General features: G+C 32.4%; 1 protein-coding gene across 9 annotated transcripts in view; it reads right to left on the bottom strand.

Moving 5' to 3' along the window:
• Positions 1-4941: 4941 nt before the first annotated feature.
• Positions 4942-24529, bottom strand: part of LOC119637492 (putative mediator of RNA polymerase II transcription subunit 26) — a 74896-nt gene continuing 55308 nt past the window's right edge. For all 9 annotated transcript variants that reach the window (XM_038033527.1, XM_038033521.1, XM_038033526.1 and 6 more), the window contains one exon: positions 4942-7053. In XM_038033527.1, the coding sequence (XP_037889455.1) occupies positions 5114-7053 (1940 nt within the window). In that variant the 3' untranslated portion in view covers positions 4942-5113. The remainder of the gene's footprint in view (positions 7054-24529) is intronic.

Raw genomic sequence — 24529 nt, 5'->3', positions numbered from 1 at the left:
AAAGCAACGTTCAATCAACAAACGGAAATCGAAACGAATTTGGTTGTTTTGAAAGTAATAAAAGCAGCACTGTAGGCCTGTACCTGTAAACTAACTTTCACGATTTTGAGATCTTTTCATACGCATCGTTCGAAATTAGCTACTATTCAGAAATTGTATCGATTTGCCAACACTGCCACCATATATGTGTCAAATCGGAGTGAGACGTGGAACCGAAAAAATAAGCTTTTCTTCTTTCATAACGTTGCCTAATAAGTGTTGATAATCATTCTTTGCATTTTTCAGTTGATTTCCTTAAATCTCAATTTCATTACATCTTTTGTATTCAACTTTCTCTAAATAAAAAATTTCAACACCTTGTTTTTCTTTATTTACATATGATTTCAGATTAAGGGGCTTCACGTTTAACGTCACGTTTAACGAAACGTTGTGAGAAGAGAGAAGTAAATATAGAATTTATAATAAGATATGTAGTAGCATTTGGACTTTAATTGAATTTGAAAATTTTGAAGGCATTTAAAGGAGTAAATTTAAAAGCATAGTTGGAAAAGAAGCTCTCTACGTTTTCAGGTTCCCTGCAGAGGAAAGAAGGAAGATTTTACAAATTTTGAGCATATTTCGAAATTTCCCAATTTTTGAGGTTATATTCGATTTTTGTAATCCTCCAATGTATTGCGGGCTTACGAATAGTCAAGTAGTATCAAGTGGGCAGACCTAGGTTTCGATTCTCAATGCGATAGACAATATTTTAATAACGAACTGTGTACGGTGAGTGCTCAGTTGCTCGGGGCACTTACAAAACACTTACCAATCAAAAAAATTGCTTGACTAAAGGGAGAATAGTGAGCAATAAATTTTTAATGAGTTTTTCTGCCCATGGAATGCATACTTATTTTATGAGTTTGTTTGTTTGTTTGTTTATCGGGTTAATCCACATCTTCTGCGTTAATGTTTAAAATATATATAAACATTGGATATATACCGCGGACCTTGATACCAAGATTAGGAATCCCATCAGCAGGTGACATCGGCATACATGTTCTTATTATTTTTGTCACTCACCCGACCTTCATATTATTTTCTTATAGACCACTTAACCTCTTATACTTTGATGATGCAAAAGATGGAAGTGCATTTGTGTGCAAGTCACTCCCCGCTTGTTCCGCATTTCGAAGGAAATAAGTTACCGATTTAAAAAAATTACATTAACTTAGCGCCGGTTGACCATTGTCTTACAGCTTCACCTCATAAATAATTGTCGTACCATAAACCGGCAGCACTTTGGCTACGTTGAGCATCTTCGTACACCATTCGCTCATAAAAACTTACTTGGATAAAATACATATTAAGTTATCGCTTTTGCTTAATAGATAAACTTTACTTCATTTTTTTGAAAAAAAAAAACTCGTTCATTTCTATGCCGCTCTTCGTTTATCTATTTGCGAAAAAAATACTGCCTTTAAATTGCGTTAATTAATATTCGTTACGAAACTTAAGTGATATGTGGTAACAGTTTCGAAAACAATTTTTTAAGTAGTTTGTGTTAACAAGTAGCGAAGCGGCAAAATTTTAGACGCCATCAAAAAACAATTTTATGCACTTTACGAGGTACTCAAAAATATTTTAGCCGCTTCTCATTATTTAAATATGAAAAAAAGGAATTCTGTGTTTATAGAACGTCAAAATACACTGTCGTGGGCCATTGCTCCACAATTAAATATCGTATAGGTATTCACATAACGCCTTTTCAAAACGAGCCGTTCTATGGAAAGTGGTCGAAAAAGTGCTTCAACCCGAACTATTTTTCAATAGCGTTCGTCGTTTGACTAAAACATGCCAATGTATTAAATTTCATCGAAATATTTTGAAAATTTCGACGTGAACACAAATATGCAAAATGAACGACAGGTGGACAGGTGGATAGTATGCGCAGACAGACTTAGATCGACTGAATAGATGGTTACAATAAAGAGTTGACGTCTCTGTCAAGTCCTCGTTCCACAAGGTGTGGGTGAATCAATCAAATATCATGTGTATATAGGCGAGTTACAATTTTCAAATTGTCAACCTCAGGCATTCAACTGCAGAATCTTCCGTTTAAGCTACATTTGAAATGTTAAAAGCTAATTCAGCGAATGCTCAGCACAATTTGCAAGAACAAGAAGAAGGCATGCTTTCCGTTGTACAACCATCAACATATTTGGATGTAGAACTTTTAAAAGTTCCCTGCAAATATACCGTGCAACTATATACTATTCTATGACTAGATATGGCCAATGACGTCATTCAAAATTGATTGTCAAGTCTGAAAAGCCTAAGGGCGTCTTAATGAGCTTAAGTACACTTAAGAATCCAGTGTTATTACTCAAATGTTGAGTAGGAAAAGGTAAGGAGGAGGAGGTAATTATCAAATACAATAACATGAAGCTTAGTTGAGGATTAATTTAACCAGTTAACTATGTATAAGGAATACATGCACCATGTCCTTCTTCGATTTCCCCATACAATTCTTTTGTTAAATCCTTTCATTATAATGACCTACACTTCATATTACGCTTACTCTTGTGTTTGACGCACCAAAGCCATTCATTGTTGACAAAGCAAAAAAATCCCGTTCCTCAATCACAGCCATCCAACTTTGCCATACGATATATCGTTACCGTCGAATATTAACTGAAAGACAAATCTGCCTAATCGACTAACACGTTACATGCGAAAATCGGCCGACATCCTCTTAGCTGCCTAATATATTATACTCTAGATGAACAATAAAAAGTCTCAAGTTTTAACATGTTCTTGTAAAAAAAAAAAAAAATTAAAATATGAAATCTTTATTTATGATTTGTTTTCCTCTTTTTTTTTTCTCATTCACTGTCAGCCATAAAACTGGCGTCTTAATAAACGAGAAGAAGAAATGTCAAGCGATTTGTTTTAACTTGATTTTCATCTCGAGTGTGCATACGATACTATTTTTGTTTTTTGCTTTACTTTTCTCTTCCATTTTTTTTTTTTTTTTTTTTTTTTTTTTTACGTTTTGAAATGTGTTTTTATTTTGCGCAATTTTACATACATACTACAATATATGTTTTTGAATTTCGTGTTTTCTTCGTTTACTTTTGCTCTTTTACTTTTAAAATAATTAACAAAACATATACAGTTAGTTAGCTGAGAGAGAATATTTCGTCGCTTTGTACAATGTTTTTTCTTTCTGATAAAAATTAGGAACATTTTTTAAAATTTAAAAAAAAAAATTTCTTTTTCTTTTCCTTTTTTGTGTGTGGATAACAGATATAAATTGTGAGTAGGAAATAAGCGGGAGGAAAATCAAAATAAAAACATATATATATATGTAGATATATAATTTTTCTTTTTACTCAATTAATATGCGTTCTTAATTTTAATACTTATTCTAAATTTGCTTTCGTATTAAATGTAAAAAAAAATGTTTTTTTTTATCTTGTATAAAGTTTTTCAAAAATAAAGAAAAAGCGAACGCAAAAAAGCCAAATTGTACACTTAATAAATTGTGAAGGTGATGTTTCGAGAGCAAAGAATAAGAGATAGACTTTTATTTTTAAAGGAAACCATAATGAACAATTTAATTTATTTATTGGATGCGTAAAGCAAAAGGCTTCTTTTAAAAATCACAGCAAAAAATCAGTACATTTTCTTTTAAAACTATTTCAAATAAATTGGTTATTACAGCAAAGTAATTTGTTTCAGTGTACACACAAAGCAGCTTTCTTTTGTTTTTTGTTTTTACTTTTTTTCGTATTATTTAATACAATTGAAAAATGTAATAATAATAATAAAAAAAAAAAAAAAGTAAGAATGTTATAGACGGCAAAAGACCTATCATTTCACACCCTACGCTTTCGAAGTCTCCTATTTTTTTTTTTCTTTTTTTTTTTTTAAGCTAATCAAAGTATATCGTAAGTTTCGGGAAGGGGCAGTAATAGAGTTTCGTTAAAGAATCCGCAGGAAAGCAAAAATTTTCGTTCACAGCCTTAATTTATGGCTCGACCAAATATTTGCGCTGTCGACCAATTGCTTGTTTGTCACACATAAATCTTGGATACATTTCGAATTTTAGTTCATTTTCGATGCGAGATTGTTAACTAAGCGTACATCTTCTCTCATCTCATCTCATATCTCAAAAATAAAAAAAGCTACTTTCGCTTTCGAATTGCTTTAAACGCTTTGCGAAAGTAGCTTCTCTTTCTGGACTTCCTTTTCACGAAAGTTTTTGCTTAAGACTTGACTTTTTTTTTGTTTCAGATTGCATTAGGATGGCGTGTTCTATGCCTAAAGCAGATTTGGTTACGTCAACTCCTTCGGGGTTGCGGTAAGGGATTCCTGTTTTTCTTCTTTTTTTTTTTCAAAAGATTGTTGAAAAAGAATTTTTCATACATATCGTTGTGGGGATAACGAAGGCAACAAAAATAGAATTATGGAAAAGTGATCGATCTTAGCTAAATAGAAGTAAAAACTGCTTTAGATCGACAGTTACAGATAGGAATTATCACCAAATAAAATTCGAAAGTTCTTCCCTAGTTTAGCCGCCCATAAGGTTATGCTTATATCCTTTTTGGTATTATATTCTGATTCTGAAACGACCACTTTTACCGTAAAAAAGTTGATTTATAACATTTTTTTTTTTTTTTCATCTAATAGTTGGAAACATCTGAATATGGTTAGTACCCTTCTTTTCTTCTTACCGTTGGTGGTAATAAATATTTAAATTAAATTAAATTTAAAAATTATAGTCATTTTACATGCACACACATTCACTTACTTTAAACATTTACACACTTGCACTCACCCATTCATTATTCATTCATACCTTCCCCCCCTCTCTATCACTTATAAGAACTTAAATATCTATTTTTTGTTTTTTTTTTTTTTTTTTTTTTTTTGCTTTTTTCTTTTATAAATATTTTCCAAAAAAAAAAAAAAGACTGGATCCATTCATACAAAAATTGTTACAAAAATATTATTACGTTAAAGTATATATACAACATGAAATATAGAAACGCGGGTATATTCACAAGGTCGACGAAAACCGTCGATGATGTTGCTAATGATGTTGATGATGGCGATGGTGAAATTTATCTCATTGAAAAATGGACCAGTTTCTGAGATCTTTACGCACTTTCCACAGCATTAATTCGAGGCAGGCTCTTGAATCTTCATAGCTACTATGACCTTCGGCACTACATTGTATGTCTCGTTTCAGAAATGATTTTGTTAAATTTTTTAGAGATCTACGATATGGATAACCGGTCGAGTGACCATATACCAGCGATGTATCAACAATAGTTTTATGCACTATCCGTAACACGCGTAAATCATTATCCAAACCATGTCCTATTAATATGGTGTCGGCATCAATTAAGTCAAGTAAATCCTGTTGAACTTGTGCAAAACTTTTCACTTCGTTATTTGAATGAGGGTTGAGATCTTTTGCGGTAATGCCCGAAAATCGAGTGTTATAATCAACTATTTCTGCTTGCGGTTGCACAAAATGCTCATAAACAAGTGTCCCATCATAACCGACAACGGTAACTTTAGTTACTTCTAAACCTAAGCCGGTATACGACATTTCGCAATCCATTGCGAATACTTTTGCCGATTGATTGCTATTTTTAACTTTAGGTTTAGTGTGTAAATAATTATCATATGGTCCGTTAATGCCCACAACAGTTCCGTTCCACACGTGTAATGGATGCTGAGAGCAACCTTCGGTACTCTCTTCCCCCTGGCAGCATGAATAGATACTTAAATAAGATATGCCGTTATATACATGGCTCGGTTTGCCCCAATGATAAGTACATGTATCTTGTGTTAGGTACACGCCCTTGTCCGTTACTTGAAACATTTTTTGGCAACGTACACATTGCTTTTCCACGGTATTTACATACTCGGAGAAAATTTGAAATACTCCATCGGGGGTATAAAATGCCATTATTGGTTCCATTGTATCATCTTCGGCTATTTCGCTTGACTCGGAATCGGAGGAACGCGGACTCGAATCGCCCGAACCACGTCCCGAATCGGCAGGTGCGCTCAGACTCCACTGTTGGGTGTTAGTATGAACTAAACCGTCATGGGCATTAATAACATTTGGCTTTTTACGGCCATAAAAATGACGGTGATGTCGTTGATTGTCTTTGGTTACGGCTTCTTCAGCCATATGTTTTGGCAAGCACTTGTATATTTCTATACAACCCTCGTGATGAACACTTTCGACGGGGAAACCGTAAACACGCAATAGCGAAGGATCAATAATGTAACGACGCAATTCGTGTATCAATTCTTGCTCGTTCATATTGAGTTTAAGAAATTGTTTTGACGGCGCCAAGGTATGCTGTGTTAAGGCGCGAGCTACTTTTTTCAAATTCTCTGTATTACGTTTAGTGACGGTAGGTGAAGCTGTAGGTGAACTATGGACAGAATGTTGTGGTGTACTGACTACCGAAGATGAAACTGAAGATGGTATTGAAGATGTGGAAGAAGCAGCCGATAATGTGCTGCATACCGAACTTTGAGATGTAGATGGAGCCAGATTGGTAGCGTTTACGAGGGTTTCCTTTTGATTTAAAATGCTCTTGGCGCCGTTAAAAACGGCCTTTAAAGCTGCGGTCTTTGTGCATTGTTTTCTCAAATTTGTTCCTGTTGTTGTTGTCGTTGTTACTAAACAATTAGTCTTAAACTGTTTAATAGGTTTTAGACCTTCTTTACTCTCTCCCTCTACATCGGCAGACGAAACATTTACATTTTGTTGCCGTGATTGAGGCTGTGGAGGGTGTTGTTGCTGTTGTTGGTGTTGATTTTCATTTTGTTGATGCTGCCGTTGTTGCTGTTGCTGCTTTTTACGTTTTTGTTGCCGTTTTTTGCGTGCTTTTCTAGATTTTTTACTATTCTTACTGCATCCCGAGTAAGTAGTACTTAAATCCTCATTAGATGAACTGGAATTGAGGTAAACACAGCTAGTAGAGTCGGTAGGCGTATTGTTACGATTTTTGTAATGATGGGAGGAGGGCATGATATTTTCTGAAAAAGAAATGATACGAAAAATACGATATAAATTTCACGCAAAACTCAAATTTAAATGTAACGAAAAGAGGAGGGTTAATGGGGCTAACGTTAATGGCCACTTAATGTTAGCAGCTTAAGCGGCGTTAAACATTTATTATTGTCAATTTTAAATTTTACTTGATTCAAAGATTTAAGAAGACGCCAAAAATGAACGTTAATCATTTATTTTATGTATTTAGCATATTCATAAAAAACTTGTGAAAATTGTTAAGTAACCAAACTGATGAACTAACCATGTTTTGAAATTACTTTGCGCGATTTATGTGCTAAGTTACACTTTTACGGCTTTAAATATAATTTAACATTTAGTTTACTTTTATTTATACATAACTATTTAAAATACTTTAATATATATATATATATATATATATATATATATATATATTTATATATACAGATGTGGGTGCGGGTGTGTATGTGTGTGCGTATGAGCGTATGAGCGTGTGTGTGTGTGTGTACAAAATATAAAATATTTAAATACCTCGAACATTTAAAAGGCATGCATAACGCTATAGCATATTTTTATAGTGCCATACTATATATGCACGTAAGGCGCGTTGAATGTTGTGTACAGAGTGCAGTATATGCCCGCATATTTATGTATCGTTATATATATATACCCGATATATATATATATATATATAAATGATTTCCTTATTACAAAATAATTATAAACAGCGCCGGCGACCACTTAGATGTATGTTATGCATTTGAACACAAAATTTCTATATATTTTATTATTTCAATTTTATACGCTCCTCTTCACACTTGTACGTATTTTTACAAAAATTAGAAAAAAAAAATTGCTTTTTTTTAAATTCCTCTACTTTATATTTCCTATTTATCTTAATTGCGTGTCTATAAATTTTATCATATCGTTTATATGTGCAGAGCTTAAATCCTTGATAGATAAAATATTTGCGAAAAAAGAAAAAAAAAGTTATCTTAAGAGCAATTTAGAAGAAGTAAACATCATAAGTTACTTTTAAAAAAAAAAAAAAACGATTTCATATAAAAAGACAAGCAAGTACTTTAATCCAACTGAAAAAGGAAAACGAAAACAAAAAAAAAAAAAAAAAACCGAAAAATACTTTTATAATGTATGTAGGATTACAATAATGGACTGATTTAATGTTTTTTCGTTCATATGTTCGTTTTCTAAAGACTGTAAAGACACTTCCTCTGCAGGCCACTTTTAGGCCCATTAATATATTTATTTTACTGAATTCATACTATAATTAGAGAGGTATATGCTGTATGTATATATATATATATGTTTGCCATTTGGGTTGGCTATCGGTGGTCTTCTAAAATCGAGTTCTCATATTTTCAACGAAAACGTTGAACATCCCTCGCTAAGGTAAGTTTTTAATAGTCGAAATTGGTTCGCACGTTCATTTCATAATCAAGCGAAAATTGTTCAAATTGATGGACTACTCCCAACGTAAGTATTGTTTTATATATAATAATATTTTTATTATGTCCTGTTTTTGCATTATAATGAGAAAAAAGGGAAAAATAATCCATCGTTCAAAAACTTATTGCAATGTTTTGGTAACGAAACTTGCAATATAGGTACGAGAAAATTCGATTTCAGTTAAACATATTTAATTTTATGCGTGTTAGACGAACGAATACATTGTGTGCAACAGAAATATTTGAAAGAATGTCTTTCGGATAGTTGGAGAACTGGGTCAGCTCAGCCTTAGAATACTAATATTTGAGAAGGTTATTAGAAGTATATTTGAGCTTTAAAGGAAGAATTACTTTGGACATATATTAGAAAATGGCAGCGCGAACGGACAAATGGATAGACGAACAGACGGACACGTTCGGTATTTATGGTAAACATTCTCCCATTAGCGAAAATTAAGATATCGTTTACAAATTTGAAAAAAGAATTTGAAAGTGATTGAAACTTTTCAAAACACGCCTATAACGCCCACAAAAACTTTTATTTTGCAAAAAAAAAAAAATCAAAATGAAGTGGGCGCTGCTGAAAATGTAGTTCTTTTACTTTTTTGTCGTTTTTAGGTGATGGGTATAAAAGATTCGAAGATTCCCGCGATCAACGGCTTGTTGGCCGCGTTTCTTATCTACTCAGCCACACGTGCGGACGGATAGGCTTACTTTCGCTATGAATATACTTAAAGCTGAAAATATTTTATACTGCTTACTTCATCTCTGCCTTATACTCTTTGCTATAACTTGATAGTTCGTTCGCTTGCTTAGCACCTTAAGCCTTGAAATGTAATATGTTAGCTTGGGCTTATAATGTTAATAGCGTATTGTTTAATTTGACTGAATGTAGACTGGATTGACAGAAGCGAAATGAATAGATGAATTAGAAGATACTCGCCAGCTTAAGCTTAAGGATTAGGAGTGAATAACCAGTTCGATAACGATAAGTAAGCAAGAAATCTGTTAACATTTTTCCTTTTTTTCAGTTATAAGATTAAAATTTAGCCTCATATCGCACAGCCATATTCATGGGTTGTTTGTTTGAAACAAAACACATATACAAAATAGGCAGATATGAAAAAACTCGCCCGAAATGGGCAAAAGCGACAGAACGCCTGAGAACATGAACATAATTCTCATCTCTTTCAATAAATTTTCGACTATCTATCCCCCCCCCATAATACTTTCAAGCAGTGGCTAATTTCTCTATAAATTAAACTATTTTAAATATTTAATTTCACTTTTAAACTCAAACTTTTAACGGTATTCTCCAAGTAATGGTATATTTATATAATTGCACACAAAAAAAAATTTTCAAAACCGACGGTAGTTTTTTTTCAATTTTTCCTTACATAAAATTGCCCCGATCGTTAATACTCATCAATTCAGTTTCGTACATACCTTTGAATTGAAAGCCGCGTGGGAATGTATTCACAAGATTGAAAGAAATTTTCACGTTTTTCAGAATTTTTCAATTTTATATATTGAACTTGAACGCACACTTTTGATCGACTTCGCTCTTCGAAAACTACAATTTAAATCTCTTCGTCTCGAGCAAGTCCGCGGTTTATAAACTTTCAAAACATGTAACACAAATACTTTTAGAATCTGTTTTTTTTTTTTTTTTTAGGTTTTTGTTAATCTATCTCTTAGGTGAGACATTTCCTTATCTATTTGTTACCAGCGAGTTTTTTTTACTACAAGCCAGGTATGCATAATGCGCCGGCGTACTTTCTATCGGAGTTTCCTAAATCGATTTATGATTCTTTTCTTTTTTTTTTTGTTTGCTAATATTTTGGAAAATTTTCTCTTTACCAGAATAAGACAATAAAGAACAAGCACGTCATGTAAAATTTCACCAAATATTGCTGATGATTTTCATACGAAATACATGCTAATCATGGTGGGAATCTGGCAAAGCATACTAAGACTTTCTGCAAAATACGTTAATGCTAATCTTTTCTTCTATCTGTAAATACATAACATACATGCATACCCAACCAACACGCATCAGGCATAACGACGATAAGAACTGGGTTATGTAAACAAGATTTAACGAAAGAAAATCGGAAAATTGAAAAACATGCGTAACAATAAAAAAAAAAAACTATTCACACACACATACTCGCAGGCAAACACCTAAGAATACAAACAATATTAAACAAGCAAAAAAAAAATATAAAAAAATACTTCATTAATATGACTACTGAGGTGATTTCGTTGCTTTTTTTTTTGGTTGTTTCATTTTAAACAAAAATTACGTGACAGTAACTAGTTAGTGTTTTTCTTTTTTTTTCTTGCTTCAGAGAGTTTAGCAATCATAAAAATTATTAACAATACCTGTACATAATTTTATTATTTTTTTGTTTATTAATAAAATGCGTACGAATGAGTGTGCACATATGTGTGCATAAGTAATCACGAACAATTATAAATATTAATATTTTTGAAGAAAAAATAATTGTACATATATATATATATTTATACTTATACATATATATATTACTTATATTAGGATTCATGAGCAATATATTGCGTGTAGGTGCAGTTCCACAGAGAATCTCTCTGTTTGCAATGGTTTTCCGCTTCTCTTAACTACGTAGAATCTTATAAATTCAATGAAAACCAGGCGTAAATTGATTAAAGCGATTTTAATTTCAAAGATCCTCATCGCGATTTATCGACCAAATTGAGCACTTATTCGATATTAAAGGTCTTACGACACTTGCAGACGAACACAAATATTCAATATATTTTTTCGAATCATATGAATTATTTTAATATTTTTAGTAAGAATTTCTGCATACACTCAATACATGTACATATCTACGGATGTATATACATAGATATACAGCAATTATCCATATATATGAAAACTAACATATATTATGTATATATATTTATATTGAGTCTACATATATATATATATGTACATAACATATATATATATATATATATTTTTTTTTTTTTTTCTTTACACAAAATGAAACTTGGTAACGAGGTCAACGGCAGCCATATTAGGTCGAAGTATAAATTTAAATGAAAACATAAATGTCTATACTTATAAATAAATCAATATATATAAGAGATGAAACCTAATTAGTGTAATCAAGCGTTTGTCATAAGAGGAAATGAGCAATCCAAATAAATTCCAAAGTTCTAGTGTTGGGAAGGGACGGTGGGTAGGTTGGAGTTGGGCTATCGTGTTATATACTAGGTTTTTTCATATTAACTTCCAACATGGCCCTACTAAAATCGTTTGTCCGCCTGTCTATCTGTCTACAATGGGTGCTTTTCAAAATATTATATACAATCGGTCATGTTAGAATCGTCTTTTCTCGTCCGTCTGTCCGTCGATAATTGGTGCTCTTCGGAATATTATATGCACTACTTCAAATCTCTTCTGAAGTGATGCACTAATATGTCCGTTTACCTTCAGAGATGAAGTTCGCTTTCTCTACTATGGACTATATACCCGATTGATTTGGAAATTCGTTGTGACCAGCCAATGTGGTGACTAATATGCACTTTCTTATCAACATAAACACAACAAAGTAGTTTTTACAGAGATTGCTTGAAGTACCACCTATCAAGAATGCGAACGTCTTTTAAACATATTTATAATTCAGGGAAAGTTAAAATAACCTAAAAAATAATTGGAACATTTTCAGCAGTATCTTATAAATAACTTATGACAAATATTTTCCAATTCCACGTACACATAATATATACATACATACAGAATATGTTTTGAAACACTTACATTAGATAGGTGTCTTCTCTATCGAAGATGCGACAACTCTTTCATAACTTGTTTTTAACGTATCCACCAACGTAAAACAGTAGAGAACAGAGCAAAGTAAACTGCTCAAAATTATGTGTGTGCGCGGCTTTTAATAATTCGCAATACAAATAAATCAAATAAGTTTTCTAAATTGACATCTAAATTCCTACTGGCATGCTAATGAAGTCATTCCATATGTGACGCGAACAAAATATAAGGGATTTATGTACAATTTTTACGTTTAACATTTGAAAGTTGCATTTCGAATAACAATACTTTGCACAATCAATTCAAGCTTATTACAGTAGGTAATCAAGAGAGAGTAAAAAAAAAAAAAGAAGAAAATTATAGTCGGGCAAGGCCAACTCTTAGATACCCTTCACTGCTTCGCCTAGCAAGTTATGCATTATTTTGAAAATAATACTCAAAAAATTACACATTGGAGGATGCCCAAACTATCGCATGGAGTGATTCAAATCGAGGAGTCACTGCAAAGCGATTTTCCTCTGGTGGAATGTTATTTACGCAAAAAAGTAGTAATTCAGTAAAATATGAAAGAAACCCGAAATATGCCGATTGGGAAATTACTGTCGGTGAACTTTCTCCTTTTTTTTTTATCAGAGCGAAAAACTTCCTAAATATTAGGCATTACGCTTACCAGGAGTTTCATCAGCTAGGAGGCTTTCGCGCACTTGAATTTACTTTTTTAATAAGAATCAGGTATGTCTTACGCTCAATTTCGGACCGGTCTTCGAACGCTTGCACTAACACGTAGGTAGTAAGCATATCTTACTTTAACCAAATCGCTGATGACTAATTTAACTAAAGGTTCAGTTGACCTTAGTCGGGCTCTGAGAGTAGAGCTTCATTTCTACGTTTAATTTTCTTCTTCCTTTTTGAAATTACAGAGAAATCGTTTATCTCGTTTATCGTAACGCAGATTTAGAAAAATCGAACACTGTAGCAAATTTCCAGAAAGCATGTCTTTCAGCAACGGTATTTGTATGTGTTACAAAATAAAAATTATACTTTTTTTTTTTATATCAAAATTAAATTTTTTTTTTTTCGCAACTAAAAAAAGAAGAAATTTCATCTGTAAGTAACTAGGTTCAGAGTCAATGATTTTCCTCAATTACTTCAGCAGTAGCGACCAAATAAAAATTTGCTAATTAAAACTATCAAAATGTATGGTAGATATGTACACATGCTTGGACAAGCGAAACAAATCACGAAAAACAGCACACAAAAGCAAAAAAAAAGATTAAAATTAAAAAAGATACCAACATAATGCACAAAACAAACAACATAAAAATCGACCAAAACACAATAACTCAACAAACTCATTTATTCAATATACATACGTAAGTCGGTCGGTCGCTCGGTCGGTCGGTCGGTCGGTATATAATGGGAAACCTTGAAAAATGCCGGCAGTCTTAACTATTTTTGTATTCTATTCATTGTGTCAAGTTTCGAGTTGTGTATATTTATTATTACTATACAAAGAAAAAAAAAAAAAAACAAAAAATGAAAAAACTACTACATCTACACCATTATATAAAAATAATCGCTACGTATGTAGTTATGTCAAGACGGTGTGTCACTCTACGGTTCACAGTGTATGTGCTCAGCTCCATATATGCTTTCATTATTTTTGTTTCTAACTTTTTTTTTCAATCGTATTTAGTGTAAAATTTGTTGTAATTTTTTTTTTTTTTTTTTCAGAATTGTGTCAGAATTTCATTGAATTGTTCGTTAGACAGATAGAGATTTAAGTAAATGTTTTTGTTGAACCAGTTTATTCGTTTTTTGTTTTCTTCTTTATTTTTTGTACCATTTTCTCATTACAAGTATTTTTTTATTTTGTATTCCTTGCGAATTTGTTATCAAAGAAAAGAAAACGCAATAAAATGCTGATAGAATATACATATCATGGTTGTGTTTTTGTAGCACCTTTTCTTGTCTCTGCGTCTGTAGTCATAATACATAGCAAATATAGTTGAGGTAGGCTAGAGGAGCTCCCAAACAATTATTATCAGAAACTTTTTGTTTTTTTTTTTTTTGTTTTCGTTTTACTACACACAACGTAAACACTGATAAACTCATACATAGTAAGCCTATTACAAGTAGTTAGAAGTAGTCACGAGATGGCAACGTAATCAATTTTTCGGTTGCGTTGTCACTTACATTAAAAATATTACGGCAAGTAAATTATTTGACCATTTCAATACGGTTTTCTTTTTTTTTTTTTTTGTCTATCATTTATTAAATATTTTTATTTATTAAAAATTTATTATTATCGTCTGTATATAATGAGCTTAGTAACAACAGAGGAAAAAAATAAAATTCATAGTTCTGGCTAATCATATACAGCAGACACACAATATTCCAAAAATCATTTTCAACTTTTTCATTTTCATTGGTAGAGGTTAGAGATCGATCATATGTCACAAAACTCAGCTATACTCATTCGTCATTGTTCTTAAAAATAGTCACAGAACTTTACCTATATATATATATATATATGTATATATTATAGTGTATAATTTTTGAGTCGAATTTCAGATATTCTGCACTGGCTCAGTAGAGACAGAATATCAGATTTCCGTAAAATTATGGAGGGGCGAGTCCTAAATCGCGAGTTATATGCATGAAGGCTGTGATATGCACTAAGTTGTCGCATATTATTATTAACTATATCCTTTGACTTGGCTTTTGTACATGGGGTGGGAGACTTCATAAATGTAACCCTTTGCCATCAATTATTCAATGATCGAATGCGAAAAGAAAACTGCTCTACTAAACTAGAAAAGGTAGAGAAACGAATGATGCATAGAAAACGTGTTTACATATCGGATTGACAAACAGGAATAAATCAAAGGATTAGTTAACAACGGGTTAATGGGTTAGTAAAGAAAAATCTAAAAGAAGATTAAATGAACAAAAGAATGAATGCACGAAACAAACAGATGAACACATGAACAGATGAATAAGCAAGCAGTTGAATACGGGAATACGTGAATGAACAAAGAGATGAGTATGTGAGGAATAAATTAATAAATGAATTAACAATAAACAAGAGATTAGGAAGATATGCGAATAAACAAACAAATGAATATATACACGTGTGGACATTACCGGAAGGAGGACAAGCATTTTCAATTGTTCCGCGTCCCTCCATATATATTTTTAGAGGGTTTTAGTCGGGCATTCATAACAAACTTGTGTTTGTTGTGTTGAAAAGGACGCACCCTATTTCAATGTTCAGTTGAAAAATCTACTAAAGCAAAATAAAAACCCGCAGTTTTCCAACTCACGTGGGGTTCTGCGAGTTAATTTTGAACGGTTTTGCCACATGTAAACAAACAGGTTGTGTGAGCTTTTTGGAAGCTGCCTTTTTCAATGTCTCCTGGCATCGAACTGAAAAATGCAACTCGTAAATATTTTTTCCATATGTGTATAAATATTCTGATGGAGGGACAAACAGATGAATGGACAAATACGCGGATAAGAGAACGGATATATAAAGTCGCTGGATGAATAAACAAATGCTGAACGAAACGGGCACGATTGAACAGTCTGCTAGACGAGGAGGTCGATGGTTGAACGGCCAGCTTTGGACTAAATTGTCGAACGGATAATGGACCATTCGGAGAGACGAACAGAGAGCTGGTTTCAGTTCAGCCAGTTTTCATGAAATCAACTTAAAAAATACATGCCTTTTGTTTTATATATTACATGAGTAGTAATAGGAACATTTTTAAATGATCCACACCTTTTTCCTTTTTTTGTTTTTACATTTATTTTCGTATTGCGAATTTGAAAAAGAAAAACGAGCAAACGACGCAAGCAGTCATCAGAACTATTCAGAATCATTTATTAATGTTAATGCTCCTGAGCGGTAGATGTTCAGGCGGAACACAGTGTTGCTTTTTGCAAACATTCCAGTCCTACAGAGTAAGTTTTAGCTGCTAGGCATTTATTTTGCATTTCAGTAAAGCGATTTTAGCTTTCTCTTACTTTCCAAGCGGCAATATATATGCAAATAGTTGAAGTAATTAATGATTAAAAGTTACCTTAAGTGCTTATACTCTTAATTGTTTGCTTTGTTTGTTTTATTTTTACGTATTCTTGATGATTTTATCGCAATTTTTAGAATTTCATTTCAATATATTGAAACTTGCGTATGTACTTCGTTCAAGTTTTAACTATGATGACCCTAGTGAGCATTTACTTTGTATTTACTGTTAAGCTTTTTTTCTTTTTAACTGAATGCACCACATACATACAAATAAAAGCAAATGTTTCGAAGAAACTAAATTACTTTGAATTCTATTATTATTAATTAAGTTTAGTCGACATCGATCAATAAATCAAAGTTGTACTTTTCTCTAGTTATTAATTAGTAATAAGAGTCCAAAGTATCATTTGTTTTACTTCGTTCTTGCCTTTCGCCAATAAATATATATTTATTAAGAAAAAAATCTCACTTGAAAATCGTTGTAAAGAGAAAAACAAAAAAAAAAAAAAAAAATCACATAGTTGACACAAAGTTTACATCGATTATGCAATTGAAGTATTAATTACATATATAGAGGAGCCAAAGAGAATTGTGAAAAGTGAATCTATTGAAAGCAAAAAACTTCTTAGCCCCGTCAAAACGGTTTCGTTCTTCTTCTGTTCGCTTTTTCTATCGCAGATGTTTATTGAACTTTCACTGAGGTACAATATAAAATATTTTATAGTATTTATAAAAGATTGATTTTCTTTATGGTATTAAATGATAAATCACTGAGTTTGAAACATTTTCGAATATTGATTCCGTCTGATTGATTTTCTTTATGGTATTAAGTGATAAATCACTGAGTTTGAAACATTTCCGAATATTGATTCCGTCTGTGGCTGAAATTAGTTAAAAATCCTTAAAGCTTGCTTCAAAGAAAATTAGCCGGGAAAGCTCATGAGTGCATTTTTTAAATTACGTTCGTTTCTGCTCTTGAAAGATTTCGAATGCAATACGAAGAAAAAGGTTTGCATTTCCATGTTAATTATTTGGGAAAATGAGTGGCGGCCTTCACATTAAAAATTCGGTTTATCAAAACAATATGAAAATCAATCAAAACTACATAGTCATGGGTGACGGCACACAATTAGATATCCTACACCACGTCACAGTTATTTACACAAAACTTCTGATTTCTTAAAATAAGGAGTTATATGCGTATAAGACCGAGAAAGTGGTCCGACCTGAATCATTTTCGTCCGTTCTCGGGGCAAAACACGTCAGAATAACAACTTTCATTGGTATAATATCATCATACGCAATAATTGACACCCGTAGATTGAGCAAAAAATATAAGTGTACGCACATCACACGGGCAGGCGAACAGACAAGCATAAATCGATTCAGAATATGATTCTGAATGTGATTCTGAATCGATCAAAATAAGCCCTTCAAAGTATTGCATATATCCGCGCATTGTTATTATTTTTTTGTAACACAAGTCATGAGGGATTGCAAACGCTCTCATATAATCCTCCGAGCTACTTGAAATGTCTTCATTTATTAAAGAGCTCCCTAATTGTTCTTAAATGTCTTTAAAGTGTTAAAATTGAATACAAATTCATGATGATTTTATCTGGCGATGTAATAAAGTAAATGCAGCCTTGATTGGTCGGCGATTGGTGGAAATATTAACAAATATTCGCAAAAGAAAAGAGATTAACACGATAATGCCCCTACGAAATTTGGTATTGGGAAATTGCGGCAGCAAGCAGGGCGTATAAGGTATATAAGGAGAATAGATGCGGAAGCGAAAATAATTGAATTGTGATAATCGAACTGGAATTGTAAGTGTTAGATTGTTCAGAAAGTAATTTCGGTTTTTCTCCCAACAAAAGACTTAATTCTTTCACAGGCCTATAATCATTACATACTTTGATAACTAATATAGCAATACCTGCCTATGAAAAATTTCGAAACAGCAGCTGTTGTCTGGTGCCCTTTCAATTATGAAAAGTTAGAAGCAGCATTTACGGCATATTTTAATTTTTTAGTATCGAAAGTGTAAGGATACTTTTCAAGCACGAAACAAATTGTCCAATGTGTGTGGAGGAGATATATTGATGGAACGCCGGCGCAAAAATTGGTTTACAAAATTTCGATCTGGCAATTTTGATGTGCATGTTAAACTTATCGATGTGAAACGTCATTATAAGAAAAACGTCTTTTATTGTAGAAAAAAAAAAAGGAAGAAATTTGTTTCGGAACAAGTTAATAAAACCTATCTAGCTATCCTAAAAATCACAGTTCAGTGACACGAATTTATAGAGTAACATCATGGACAGATTGGGGATTATAGTCACTTATTAACCTTGTTTTGTAACAAAATTGACGTCCGAGAGCTTTTATTGGGACTCTTGCTTCAAAATAATTAAATTGATAAAAAGTCACAAAACTTATGGAAAAGAAACTATATTTTTTTCTCTTGTAACCAGAGTAATCGACCGGTCGCAAGGCTAGAAGACGGCTCTTAATCTCAAAAATATTTTGACGAAACTGTAAAACCGGAAAAATGAGCGTTTTTACGTAACAATATTATATTTTAGGTAGCTGATAATATCGCATTGATTGTATTTTATGATTCATTTGATGATGATCTTAATCTTTACTCAGCGTTGGAAGTATATTTTCTATAAGCATTGATAAATTATAAACTAGCTTAAGCTTATCAATGTAAACATTATTAATAATGTAATCAAAAAAAAACAAAACTGAAATGAATTTGAAGTGTCTCAAAAACAAAAAACTTAATTAGTAGGTCAGTCAGATTATATGATTTATATGTATATTTATAACTTTAATGAAAACGTTGAACATCAAAAATTTTATAAAAAAGCTCTCTTAGATCCAAGGATATTAATATTCCTCTCTATATTTCTATCTCTCTATCTATCTCTCTATCTATCCAAATAACTCAAATATACCTTTGAGCGAAATACGCATATAATTGACGACATATCTAATATCCTCAGTTAATTTACTCATTCCATATGACCGTTCATCACTTGTTTGTGGAAAACTCGCAGGTGCAAGATCACTATACGTGATTGAAAATAGTCTGAAGCAAACATTTAAGAAAATCTTTTCAAGATCTAGTTAACTCCATAAACGGAATTCGTCCCGAAACGCACTCACAATATGTAGAAAACTTTAACTTATGTCCTATGAGAAATATTGAAATAACAAACGTCAAACATTGGCAAATATTTTAAAGTATTAGTAGTGAAACCCCTCACCCGGACCGCCAACATGTCCACAATTAATATAATACATTTCATTTCATGTGTGTGTGTGTGTGTGTGTGTGTGTGTGTGTGTGTGTGTGTGGGAAGACGAATATCAAAAGAATCACCTTAACGACGGCAAAAAGTCTTATTATACTTTTTTATACTCTATTCCACTTGCGGTGCTCTATTCCAATTTGACATAGACTCACCTTTCCATGTATCGATCGATTCGAAATCACTTTTTGCATCAATCTAATCGATATTAATATCCCTATCCCCCCACCGGCCCGCTCTCTCTCTCTCTCAATCTCATCATCCTTTCTATCTCTCCCTTCCTTTCTCTCCCTCTCTCCTTCTCTATAATACGTACAAAATAATATTCATTTTTATCAGTTATTGGACACTCTCCGATTGGGATTTTAATCCCTTTCATTCCAAACTAATATTTTGGTTTAGTTCTGGCTTCTGACGAATGTAAGATATGTTTATAGTTCTCAAAATTTGCTCACTACTTCTCACTGGACGGACGGACACAGACGGACATGCTTTAATCCATATAGAATTTGATACCAATCGAGAATATATATATTTTTTTTCGCGTATCTAAAACGCTTTCTTCTGGGCGTTGCAAACGTTTCCACAAAATAAATATACCCGTCACCTTTTGGTTGTGATGGTTATAAAAACAAACAGACTTATTCTAGTTATGTTAAGTCATGTGTCCACCCGTTCTTATACGAAAATACGCTAAATAGAATAACTTACTTACTCTACTTGAATGAATAACACGTTATTTATCATTAATATAGTAGTTAAGCAATATATCTTGCACTTCAATTTCATAAAATACGTATATCATTACGTTACGTTAATAAACGCCTGCCTAAACAGAAAGATCCGATTATTTGTGTTTGCACAACAGCCACCAGTGGTGGCTTATGTCTACTATAGCAAAAAAAAAAATCTATAAATTAAGTTTTCGGGTTGATGAAAACTTGATGTTTGAATGATTTAAACTAATAGTAATAATAAGCAACCGTTTATTAAACAAACAAGTTTAATTTGCTACGGTCATAACAATGCGCTAATAAATATTAATAAAAATTGTAATGGAAAACTCGAATTAGAAAATAAAACAAATAAATCATATTCGCACAAATGAGTTATATGAGTGTAATATTGCGGGAAGCAGCAGCAACATACCATGTATTATTATTATTATTATTATTATTAATATTTAAAAGAATATATCATTATCTCAATTATCAATGATACGAAAAAATGAAGCTTATTAAAATGAAAATTACAATATTTTGCGAACAATAATAATAATATGTCAAAAATATGTTAATGGCAATATTTATTTACTTAATTTTATACTTCAATGATTCACAATAAAAATATCTGTTCAAATATGTTAAATATTTTCTCTTTGTTTTTTTTCCTTCTTTTTGTTTTTTTCCCATTTCTGTTTTCTAACTTAACTCTTAATAAATTTTTATACATTTTTTTCAAATATTTATTCATAGTTAATTTTAACATATGACGTTGTTTAGAGCTTTTCAATAAAACGAAAAAAAAAATTTATAATAAATGAAAGGAAAGTAAATAAATTTGTAAATTTTTCAAATACTATTTGCGTTTTGTTTAAGGCCGGGGGGGTTGGGGGCACGGGGATACGCGTTGCTCACACTTATTCTTTAATAGATGCTTTGGATTTCTTAGAATATGTGGAAACAATTCATTACTGGCAATTAATTATTTTTTCGAAATTTCTTATTGTTCCCTTAAATCTCACCAAATAATTTCCGGAAGAGAAGTCATACACAGCCTTATGTTCTCTTAACTCTGGATTTTTAATATCCTTAAATAATTTGTAAGCATTTCTATAGTAATGCAGCTCCATTGAGACGGCCTTTTTATAGATATGCAGTGGAGCCGGGAGGGGGGGGCAACGACGACGACGACCTGATTGCAGAGCTTTCAATGACTTCTGCCGAGCGAATAAAATTTTGGGATACAGTTTTTGATATGAACTATGAATTTGGTTATTAAATTTTCGCCTCAGCAAAAGAGACTTCTTTTAAAGCATGAAAAGCACTTTTGTGGTCCCGGAGATTGCAATATAAAGATAAAAAGATAGCTATTCATATAACGAATTTTCAAAATAAGTCTTTATTAAGATGAGTGCTCGAAAAAGTGGTGCGATCCGGACCAATTTCGATAGCGTTCCAAGTTATATTCGTGTACCATATTTCATGAAAATATTTCAAAAATTGGAGCCGCTCCGTTGAACGTAAGAAAATAAAACAGGCCGACCGAAGGACAGAAGGACAGAAAAATTTTGAGTGCAGTGATTTAGAATCGATTGGTATAATAAAAAGTGGTCTATCTCAACTCGTTCTGGGTGGTTCGTACATTCGCCCGAACTTAATATACTCACGTACCACAAGTGCCGTAGACCTTATACAGGCCTTTAAACACGTATGTTTCAAAATATGATTTTTCGAAACAGGCGACGCGCCAACTTCCATAAATTTCATTTTATTTTGTCGAGCTCTTTCACAAGATTTCATGGGCGAACAGATGGAAAATTTTCAAAACATTGACTCTCTTTCTTTTATCCAAAGATATAGTTCCTTTCCATTTCTTAAGTCTTTTTCAGGGTAACGGCCAATCGTAATTTTTCTACTTGTTTTCTTTTTAATATCTTATTTTATGCAAGCATCAATTGTTTTATCGAACAGTTAAATATATAATATAAAAATATATATTTATAATGAACAACATAATATTGGCAATCTCTGGTGATGTATGAGGTGAGCAAGGTTTCCAAAATGCACAACAAATGAATGGAAAAACCTTCACACATACGTTACAAAATAATTAAGGAAGATATTGCAAGATATTTAACTTAAAAGCCATGTCATCAAAACAAAAATAATTTATTTCCAAAATCAAAATTTTAGATACTCTGCACGCATTTTTCCCTTTTTAGGTAGATAATAAATTTCAGTTTTCTTTTAATCGAAGAGAGATAATATCTTTTTATCTTTAAAATGATATAATTTGTTAAATGAAACTACGCATGCAGTGGCTTTATTTACCGTTTACCTCTTTACGTTTTCAATCCTATATCATGAATACCAAATTTGGTTCAAATTCAAGGTAGAAAAAAGAAAAAATAAACAAAAAAGGACTGAGTCCAAGTAGAGGATGGTAGTCAACAAAAAGGTGAAAATTAAGTGGCCCTTGACAGGATAATCCTACGATTTTCTCCCTGTATATTAGGCTATGTTATTTTATAATTTACTTATGGCGAACGCAAAGGTTGATCTAATTTTGCGCAACACTACAATCTAAATGTCTACCTGACCTGGTTACTGAATATCTTCTTAAATATGATCTTATTACTAAATTAAAATCATTTATTTATCCATAAAATCGGGCGCTTTATATCTCTGACATCATGTATTCTCTTATCCTTTCTTAAGATTCTTTCTTAAAGATCACCGTCTGAGTAGCCGAATTAGTAAGAATCGCGACTACCAAATCGGCTGTCGCGCGTTCAAATCTCAAGTGCAATAGGGTTTTCATTGCCCGTAGATCATATGAGTCAGCTTATAATGCATAGCATTCTCATCGATTGGACATACATTCATTCGCTAGGCTGTGGTCACCAATTCTCTATGCCTTTCTTTTTCCTGTCACCCAAATAGGGCGCATCCCCCGAATGGTTGGTCATATTAAAAAAAAAATAATAATAATAATAAAAACCCTTGAGTTAAGACTTTGCTATTTTATCCACATACTATAATATCTACATGTACATTTATCTAGTAGCAGTCTCCAAATTGTCATTTCCCTTATCACGGACATTAGCCGGTGGAAAGTCATTTGTTGCAATAAGCGTGTTGCGTTCGTTGTCGAAACAATCTCCCATCAAATCTAAGAACTATTGCCAGCGGCGTCGGCTATTTGCTTTTGGGCAATGCTTCATTACTTGGAATAGTCTGAAACTATGTATTGGCAATGATCTCTTATCCATGAGAGATTTTTTTATAAGCATCCTAACAGACCTTACGCGTATAACTACAGAGTTATATAATTTACTTGCACATTGAAAACATATTTATATTAAACTGCATAACAATAATGCATGGATTTGAGGTTTATCTGAGCTCTTTAGTTACAGAATAAGTTGAAATTGAAATTCAAATTGAAAAACTATTATGATCTCTCTAGACCCATTACCGAGCTTAGTATTCCGTTTTGATAATAGAACGAAATTTTAATATTCTATAATATTGAATAGGCGTGGCCGAATTTTCCGTTTTTGTACAGGTGCTCCAGGACAATCAGTAGAATATAAAACAAAAATTTTTGTCACTGCATTTATTGTGGTTTATAACCAACGATTAAAACAAGGCTAAAGTCAGGTTATGTTGTGCTACGGCTGCATTCTCTCTCCAAATTTGAAGCCGATTGCTGCATTTTTGCGACCCGGCAGACAGGCGGACATGCTTAAATGGCAATTAAGTGCTGATTAAAAATATGTACATATATATACCTTATGAGGTCTCGGGAGCTTCGTTCTGTGCACTGAAAAAATTTCGACAGATTGAATATTTCCCCCCTCATGCTTGGCATAACATTGACTTTGTAATAGGTAAGTTAAACTAAGAAATAGAACGAATAGCTTGCAGGTGGCCAAAGTGTACTGTACATAATCGTTTCACGTTTTCATAACCAAAAATCTTCTTCTATAAATAACGCTATAAGAATTCCCTCTATCGGGCTTAAATTTGTTTACGTTTTCCGATACATTTGCCAGAGATGGAGATGGATAGGATAGGAGTTTTATAAGATTCGCTTATTATTATTAATATAGCCGGGGAAT

Source organism: Glossina fuscipes, unplaced genomic scaffold, assembly GCF_014805625.2.
Source record: "Glossina fuscipes isolate IAEA_lab_2018 unplaced genomic scaffold, Yale_Gfus_2 59, whole genome shotgun sequence".
Classification (NCBI taxonomy): Eukaryota; Metazoa; Arthropoda; class Insecta; order Diptera; family Glossinidae; genus Glossina; species Glossina fuscipes.
Note: the sequence above shows the minus strand (reverse complement) of the source record. Positions and strands in the feature narration are given on the sequence as shown.